Here is a 10,022-nt window from a genome sequence, read left to right as displayed (position 1 = left end):
TAAGTTAGGGAACACATTCTCTAGCCTAGTGGAGAAACAACTAGTTGAAGGAAGGAACATATACTCAGGAGAACCAAGCTCTTCTTTCCCAAAGAAGTGCAAGGTGCAAGGAAGCCAGGATATGGCAAGGGTGAAGGCATCCCCCATCCTAATGGATAACATTGATTTCTGGAACACCAGAGGACTAAATAAACCTACCAAATAGAAGGAGATAAAGTCGTTTATGCATAATTCTAGAATAGGGGTATTTGGTCTTCTGGAAACCAATGTGAAGAGAGAAAAAGCCCAACATATCTCTCTTCACCTCTGTCAAGGCTAGTAGCTCAGCACAAACATATCCCAACATCCGGTGGAAGGATATGGATCCTATGGAATTCAATATTATATGGAGTCAATATAATCAAAGTGACAGCACAACTAATTCACTATGAGCTACACCATAGAGGGATTGGCAGAAGATAACATGTGACTATGGTATATGCATTTAATGATGCTGCACTCAGAAAAGATCTTTGGCAGGAATTAAAGATATTTCCCTTGGGTGATAATAGGGGACTTCAATTGTGTTCTGTATAAAGATCAGAAAATGGGAAGCCCTGTCACAATGGAAGAGATAAGAGATTTAAAAAATATATTGAGGACTGCTCATTGTTGGACCTTAAATCCACTGAAACTTTCTTCACATGGACAAACAAGCAAAGTGGAGTGGATAGAGTACTCAGTAGAATTGATAGAGTAATGGTAAATGCTGAGTGGGGACTAAACCTACCTACATCAGTAGTACATTATAGGAATGAGGTGCTATTTGATCACTGTCCAGCCATTATTAGCTAGGACAATGGCAGCCAACCAAAGAATAAAATGTTCAGATACTTTAATATGTGGAGCTTGGCCCCAGACTCCAGGGAGAAAAAAAACAGGGTGGTGGACTGATAGGAAGGGCACTAAGATGTATGAATTAGTGAGAAAATTAAACAAGATCAAACGTACATTGCAAGAGCTGAACAAGGACAGGTTTAGTGAGGTTGAAAGGAAGGCAGATGAGGCGATGTAGAAGCTTCAAAAGTGCCAAGAAACAATTCGATTGGATCCATGTAACATTCAATTGATAGTTGAAGAAACTAACATGTCCAAGGAATGTAAAACATGGAATACTACTAGAGAGGAGTTTTTCAGGCAAAAGTGCAATGTACAGTGGCTGACTCAAGGAGACATGAATACAAAAATTTGCCACAGTATAATGAAAGCAAGAAGAAACTCCAACAGAATATTCTCTATTGACAATGCAGAATGGCAGAACAACAATGATCTAGAGATGATAGCTAAGGCATTTATAACCTTCTATGAAGGGCTTTTGGGGACCAATAAAAGGGACATGGAGCATGTTTGTAGCAGTTTGGTAAGACAGGATCCTATTGTTTCTGCTATACAAAGAACACAACTAGAAGAGCAATTCACTGAAAATGAAGTAAAGAAATCACTATAGGCTATTGCCGGAGACGCGACACTAGGCCCAGATGGCTTTGGTAGTCAATTCTTTAAAGATGAATGGGAAATAGTAGGGAAAGATGTGGTTGAAGTTGTGCTGGAATTCCTTAAAAATGGGAAAATGCTCAAAGCATTGAATAATACAGTAATTACACTGATACCAAAGAGTTCACATGCATCCAATGTGGGAGATTACAGGTCAATAGCATGTTGCAATACAATTTACAAGATAATATCGAAGATTCTTTGTAATAGGCTCAAGCTAGTCCTCCATGATCTAATATATGATAATCAAAGTGCATTTATAGCTGGGAGAAGTATTGTGCAGACCATTCTCATTTGTCAAGATCTAGTAAGACTATATAATATAAAAGCCACCACCAAGAGTTGTTTGATTAAAATTGATCTCAAGAAAGCATACGATTCAGTAGAACGGGAGTTTGTGGAGAAAATGTTATATACTATAAACTTCCCTGTGAAGTTCATTAAGTGGGTGATGAATTGTATATCCACAACACAGTACAATATTGCTTTGAACAGGGGCTTGTATGGAAACATTTAGGGTAAATGTGGATTGAGACAGGGGGACCCAACATCCCTACTTATTTTTGTCATTTGCATGTAATACTTCTCTAGAATAATGAAGAAGGTAGCAAATGTGCCAGGATTTGAGTATCATACAAAATGTAAGGGGTTGAAGTTGAATCACTTATTCTTTGCTAACGATGTCCTTTTATTTTGCAAAGGAGCTTACCAGTCAGTCTTTTTGATGTTAAGAGGCCTTTGGTACTTTTCAAGGGCTTCAGGATTATGCACCAATGCAGGAAAGTCTAATATTTTCAGTTCCAATATAGATCAACAATCCCCAATGAATCTATGTGACATGACAGGATACCAGAAGGGTTCTTTACCATTCAAATATTTGGAGTTCCAATCTCAACTAAAAAGCACATTGGTATAGAATGTGAGATATTGGTAGACAGGATGACAACAAGAATTAGAGCATGGGGATCAAGGCACCTATCATATGCAAGTCGAGTGCATCTTATCAACTCAATATTGATGCATGTTCATACATATTAGGCTTCCATATTCCTCCTACCTAAAGCAGTAATGAAAAGGATTACAGCAATCGATCTGCAGAAACTTTCTATAGGATAGGAAGGATGTGAGTAATAGAGCATCACTGGTAGCATGGGACTTGGTATTTAGACCAAAGAAAATGGGAGGACTAGGAATGAAAAATGGAGTGGTATGGAATGAGGGTGCAATAGCCAAGTACGTATGGAACATTGCGTGCAAGACGGATGATCTTTGGGTAAAATGGATAGATCACATTTACTTAAAAGGCAGCTCTTGGTGGCACTACAAACCTCCTAATGACTGCGGCTGGTATTGGAGGAAAATCTGCTCGATCAAGGACAAGTTTGCGCAAGGGTATGTCGAACAAGGGTGGTTGGCAAGGAATGGAAGGTATACCATTAAAAGTGGTTACCGCTGGAGAATAGGAAACTAAGAGAAGTGTCCTTGGAGCAGTTGGGTACAGAACAAAGGAAATGTGCCTAAACACTGTTGCTGAAGCCAAATGTATATAGTGTGAATAAGTCACAACTACTATACCAAAAAATATGACATCCACCAAATAATAAATAAGACAATAAAACAACAATAAAAGGAACACCAGAATTTACGAGGTTCGGCTAATTTTGCTTACTCCTCGGACACAACCAATATTTTATTCCACTCCAAAAATACAAGTGAAATAATACTAAAGAGAGAAGATACAAATGCCTTAAACAGATGAGAAGGCAAATGAGAGGTGTGTTTAAATCCTAAACATTAAGCCTTCTTTTATAGGGGAAAAATCCCCCCAACCATTCTTTTCCCACCGATGTGGGACAAAAGATTTCTGCCAAACTTAACAAATCTCCACCTTGGCAAAATTCCACATCTTCAATTTTCTCTCAATAACAAATTTTGGTTGTGTCTTCATCTTCAATCTTTAGTGTTCAACAATGTTGATCAAATCCAAACAATGTTGAAACTTGATCGCAGTCACCACCTTAGTTAGCATATCAGTAGGATTCTCCGTAGTATGAATTTTCTTCACTGTGACTCCTCCTTCTTCTATGATTTCTCGTACGAAATGATACCGAACATCAATATGCTTCGTCCTTGCATGATAAACTTGGTTCTTCGCTAATTGAATAGCACTTTGACTATCACAAAAAATTGTGATACCTTTTTGTTCAACACCAAGCTCCTTTAGCAATCCTTGAAGCCAAATTGCCTCCTTCACAGCCTCTGTAATAGCCATGTACTTTGCCTCTGTTGTAGACAAAGCAACTGTTGACTGCAAAGTAGACTTCCAACTAACTGGTGCCTTTGCAAAAGTAAACACATAACCAGTAGTTGATCTTCGTTTGTCCAGATCACCCGCAAAATCTGAATCACAATATCCAACTACAGACTGATTGTCTTCTTGCTCAAAAACTAACCCGACATCTACAGTATTATGAATATACCGTAGAATCCACTTCACAGCTTGCCAATGCTCCTTCCCTGGATTGTGCATATATCTGCTAATAACTCCAACAGCTTGTGAAATGTCAGGCCTTGTGCAAACCATTGCATACATCAAGCTACCAACAACATTTGCGTATGGTACCTTTGACATATACTCTCGTTCAGCTTCATCCATTGGCGACATAGTAGTACTTAGCTTAAAATGGGGAGCAAGTGGAGTACTAACTGGCTTAGTCTTGTCATCTATGCCAAAACGTTGTAGTACTCTCTTCAAATATTCTTTCTGAGATAAACAGAGTTTCTTTGAACGTCTATCTCTAATTATCTCCATGCCAAGAATTTTCTTTGCCTCACCCAGATCCTTCATCTCGAACTCCTTCTTCAGTTGAATCTTCAACTTATCAATTTCTTCCGAATTCTTGGAAGCTATCAACATATCATCAATATACAGGAGAAGATATACAAAGGAACCATCTTTAAGCTTGTGCAAATACAAACAATGATCGTATTTGCTTCTCTTGTACCCTTGCCGCAACATAAACTCGTCAAATCGCTTGTACCATTGTCTAGAAGATTGTTTTAATCCGTACAATGATTTTTCAAGTTTGCACACCATATTTTCTTTTCCAGCAACTTTGAATCCTTTTGGCTGAGTCATGTAGATTTCCTCCTCCAAGTTTCCATGTAAAAACGCAGTTTTTACATCCATCTGAACTAGTTCCAAATCCAATTGTGCTACCAAAGCCAACATAATTCTAATGGAGGAATGTTTTACAACTGGAGAAAACACTTCATTGTAATCAATTCCCTCCTTTTGAGCATATCCTTTGGCCACCAATCTTGCTTTGTAGCGAACATCTACTTGGTTAGGAAATCCTTCCTTCTTTGCAAATACCCATTTGCACCCAATTGCTTTCTTTCCCTTCGGGAGATTGGCCAATCTCCATGTATGATTCTGATGAAGGGACTGTATTTCATCATTCATGGCAATCCTCCACTTATCTTCTTCTGAACTTTGGACAACATCTTTATAAGTGGTAGGAACATCATCAGCTACAATTGAGGTTGCACAAGCAACCATCTCTATGAGACGAACAGGTTTCGTTATTGTTCTTTTTGGCCTGCTGGTTGCTATTGATTCAAGTTGTTGTTGAGGTTCCTGAGTTGGAATCTCCTCTACTGGCTCTCCTTCCAGAGGGTAATCTTCATTTATTTCCTCCTCTGCTTCTTGTGTAGGAAAAATAAATTTTCCCTCAAACTCCACCTGCTTAGAAGCACCTTCATTTTGTTTGGTATCTTCTGTTACCTTATTTACCATAGCAGATTCATCAAAGGTAATATCTCTGCTGAATATTACTTTCTTTGTCATAGGACACCATAAGCGATATCCTTTGACTCCAGAAGTAATTCCCATAAAAATAGTCTTCTTTGCCCTTGGATCCAATTTTGACTCCGTTACATGATAATATGCAGTTGAGCCAAACACGTGCAAAGAGTTATAATCTAAAGCAGGTTTTCCATACCATTTTTCAAACGGTGTCTTCACATCAATAGCAGCAGATGGTAGACGATTAATGAGGTGGCATGCATATGTAATTGCCTCAGCCCAAAATTCTTTGCCCAAGCCAGCATTGGACAACATACACCGTACCTTCTCCAGCAAGGTCCGGTTCATACGTTCTGCCACTCCATTCTGTTGTGGTGTATGTCTAACAGTGAAGTGTCAGACGATGCCATCATTTTCACAGACCTTATTGAAATGATCATTTTTGTATTCACCTCCATTGTCTGTGCGAATACACTTGATCCTCCTGCCTGTTTGATTCTCCACCATCGTCTTCCATTTGAGAAAAATTCCCAGCACTTCATCTTTGTTTTTCATTGTATACACCCACACTCTTCGAGAAAAATCATCAACAAAGGTTACAAAATAGTGCTTCCCACCCAATGAAGGTGTTTTGGAAGGACCCCAAACATCAGAGTGTACATAATCCAAAATGCCTTTAGTATTATGGATCGCTGTACCAAATTTAACCCTTGTCTGTTTCCCTTTGACACAATGCTCACAAAACTCCAAGTTGCAAGCCTTTACTCCTTTTAACAATCCTTGATCTGATAGAGTTTTCAAGGATTTTCCTCCAGCATGTCCCAAGCGCATGTGCCATAGCTTGGTTGCTTCTGCCTCTTTGTCGTCACTGGATGTCACTGTCGCTGTCCCAATAACTGTACTGCCACGATAGCGGTACATATTATTATTCTTCCGATTAGCCTTCATTACCACTAGTGCACCGGAGCATACTCTCATCACTCCATTTTCTGCAATGATTTTGAACCCTTTTGATTCTAGGGCTCCCACAGAGATGAGATTCTTCTTTAAATCCGGTACATATCGAACATCTATTAATGTTCTGATCATTCCATCATGGTTCCTTAATCGTATTGAACCAATTCCATATAAGGTAAGAGGGCTATTATCCGCTGTGTGGACGACTCCATATTCTCCTTCTTGAAATTCCACGAACCAGTTCCTGTTGGGACACATATGATAGCTACAAGCCGAGTCCATCAACCATATGTCTGATGATGTTGATGACTCTGTTGTAACTAATGAGAAGTCTGAATCATCACAATCAGCTACATTTGAATCCATAATGGCCTTTCCATTATTATATTTGGCCTTATTCTTCAACTTCGGACAGTCTTTCTTCCAGTGCCCTTTTTCTCGACAAAAGGCACATTCATCTTTGCTGGGTCTGGATCTTGACTTGGATCTTCCCTTCTTTGTCCTCGTTTGATTTTGAGGATGACCCCTTACAAACAGTGCTTCTCCTTCTCCGCCCTTCTGTTTTTCTCGCTTTCTTTGTTCATAGCTGTACTAAGCCGAACAAACTTCTCTGAGAGAAACTTCGTCATTTCCATGGAGTAGAGTAGTTTCAAGGTGCTCGTACTCATCAGGAAGTGACGCCAACAACATCAAGGCCAAATCACCATCATCATAAGTTGTATCCATATTTTGCAAATCTGTGACCAACTTATTGAAACTGGTGATATGTTCATTCATCGTGATACCAAGAACATAAGTGAAGTGAAACAGTCTCTTCTTCATGTACAATTTATTTTGACTATTTTTCTTCAAAAATTTATCCTCCAGTGCTTTCCATAATTTACTTGCAGAAGTTTCCTTTGTGTATGGATATTTCTGCTCTCTAGCAAGGTAGGATCGAATGGTACCGCAAGCAACACGGTTGATAATTCTCCAATCTTCTTCTCCAATAACATCTGGTTTCTTTTCTTCAATGGCCAGATCTAGCCCTTGTTGAAAAAGGACATCTAGAACCTCGCCTTGCCACATCCCAAAATGTCCGGACCCGTCAAAAATTTCTACCGCAAATTTCGCATTTGACACAATTCTTGTCATAAGCGAAGATGCCAATGATGACGTATTGTTGGCACTTGACGTAGATTCTTCTTGTTTATTGTCTCCCATATTTGACACAAATATTATTTAATAGCTGACGACACAAATCAAGATTATTTCCTTTCTGATGTAGAAGATCAGACTAAGCTGCAACTACAGAGCATACTCAGACAGAACCTTGACTCAGTTACCAAGATAAATCTTTTCTGATGTGGAAGATCAGACTATGCTGCAACCACAGAGCATACTTAGACAGTACCTTGGCTCTGATACCAATTGTTGCGGAAGCCAAATGTATATAGTGTGAATAAGTCACAACTACTATACCAAAAAATATGACAGCCACCAAATAATAAATAAGACAATAAAGCAACAATAAAAGGAACACCAGAATTTACGAGGTTCGGCTAATTTTGCTTACTACTCGGACACAACCAATATTTTATTCCACTCCAAAAATACAAGTGAAATAATACTAAAGAGAGAAGATACAAATGCCTTAAACAGATGAGAAGGCAAATGAGAGGTGTGTTTAAATCCTAAACATTAAGCCTTCTTTTATAGGGGGAAAATCCCCCCAACCATTCTTTTCCCACCGATGTGGGACAAAAGATTTCTGCCAAACTTAACAAACACAACTTCATATGTTGGCTGGCTGGGCACAAGCGACTACTAACAAGAGAGAGAATGCAAAAAATGGGGATAATCCAAGACACAAACTGCACAATATACGACAATGCACCTGAGACGTTAGAATAGTTGTTCTTTGAATGCCAGTTCTCAAAAAATTGTATAACGGCAGTGCTAAAATGGTTGAATATTGGGATACAAAACACTACACTACAAGGGATATGGAGAAGGCTAACAAGAGGGGTCAAAGGAGAAAGATGCAGAACATTTATAAAGACATCATTAGCAACACTGGTGTATGCTATATGGAAGGCACGCAATGAAGCACTATGGCACTAACGAGTCCCAAGTCCTGGGACAGTTTGTACTCAAATTCAGCATGAATGTAAGATAAAGAGTGATAGAATAGGTACTAATGAAGGAAGCAGGAGGGGCAGGGAGTGGATAGATGGTCTGTATAGGCAAAGGTCTTAATACAAAGAAAACATAGACCCAGTTTTGCGACTATGGAAAGATGATAGGTAGCAAATCTAACTTTCATAGTCTGTAAAGATTTTAAAGTGTATATTGGTATGATTAAATAAAAAAAATCTTCACCAAAAAAAAAGAATATATATATATATATATATATATATATATATATATATAGCGGGGGGAAACTTTAAGTCGGATTTACAGCTTGTTCCTAACATTAGGGTTATTGCAGGGTCGAATTCCAGTGATTAGTCTTTTAATTTTATCCCTTATTTAAATTGATTTTCTACGTTTCTCAACGAATTAAGAGAACAAACTTTTACTTAATTACTTAATTATGTATTCAACGCGTCCCTTACGTGGGGACATGATTATTTTATAAGAGCCAAAAATGAAAAATATTTTTATAGTAGTTAGCGGTGAGACTCAAACTTATGACATATGTCTTATCCGATGTCATATTAAGGTGTGTGACCAATTGGCCATCTCATTTCGAAAATTTAAATTATTGATGTGAGTGTACATTTTTATTTATTTTATTACTCCGCATGTTAACAAAAAAGCCTTTAGGTAACTACGCACTGCCTATTGACAGGATGTTTGCCATTTAGACTTCGGCAATATAAAAGTAAAACAGATGGGTCAACAAGAAATAGAGATTATATTTGCATTAAAAATAATGGTCAAGTTGATTCTGTAATATCTATTGAGAAAGTAAAGTCGTCCGTCTCCTTCATGTCACTCTTTGGTTTCCATTTTATATATAAGACACTATATTTTCTTCTTAATTCATTCAAAAAGAATGAAATCTTTTTATATTCAAAAATAATTTAACTTTAAAATTTTTATTTTATTTTTAATTAATTACATGATTTGATAGACACACAAATATCATGGTACGATTAAGACCACTATATAAGTTTCAAATGCTACGAAAACAAATTAACGACAGACAAATTTCGTAGCTAAACAACAAATATCTCGTTGCTAGATAGGATTCAGCACAGATTAACGACTAATTATAAAGAACTTTTTTGGCGATGGACTAGCGATAGATACTCCTTTTTGGTAATTGAATGTCTTTCTTTCTTAAACTCCATGTTGATTAGCCGAATAGTTTCATCTAATACGTATACGTAATTAAGGGAGTAATATTTTTGAGCATGATACAGCCATAGGTGGTCTGCCTAACCTCTTACGATTTTATATTTATAAAAGAAAAAAAAAAGAATAAGAAGAATAGACAAACCAGTTAAACAAATTATATCACGATAGTAATATGAAATTGCAGAATTGTGAAATAAAAGTAAAAATATATGAAATTGCAAGGTATTAACATTCAAAATAATCAAATAAAAGACTGCAAACAAATTAAACTAAACCTAGCTAGGGTTACACAAACATCAGAGTACGTAGAACTCTATAGGATATGCCATTAATTGTAGGTACAAGTTGGGCAACCAATGTTCCTCTCTAACCAATTTTT

The 10,022-nt window shown here is 37.5% G+C and overlaps 1 protein-coding gene across 1 annotated transcript; it reads left to right on the top strand.

The window, feature by feature from the left end:
* The first annotated feature begins 2,128 nt into the window (after positions 1–2,128).
* LOC142174310 (uncharacterized) lies at positions 2,129–2,996 on the top strand. The gene is made up of 3 exons (XM_075240092.1): positions 2,129–2,443; positions 2,645–2,740; positions 2,838–2,996. Exons 1-3 carry the CDS (start codon positions 2,129–2,131, stop codon positions 2,994–2,996), a joined length of 570 nt encoding a protein of 189 aa, XP_075096193.1.
* The last annotated feature ends 7,026 nt before the right edge of the window (positions 2,997–10,022 follow it).

This window comes from Nicotiana tabacum, chromosome 20 (assembly GCF_000715075.1).
Source record: "Nicotiana tabacum cultivar K326 chromosome 20, ASM71507v2, whole genome shotgun sequence".
Lineage (NCBI taxonomy): Eukaryota > Viridiplantae > Streptophyta > Magnoliopsida > Solanales > Solanaceae > Nicotiana > Nicotiana tabacum.
This window is presented reverse-complemented; position numbering and strand designations above follow the sequence as displayed.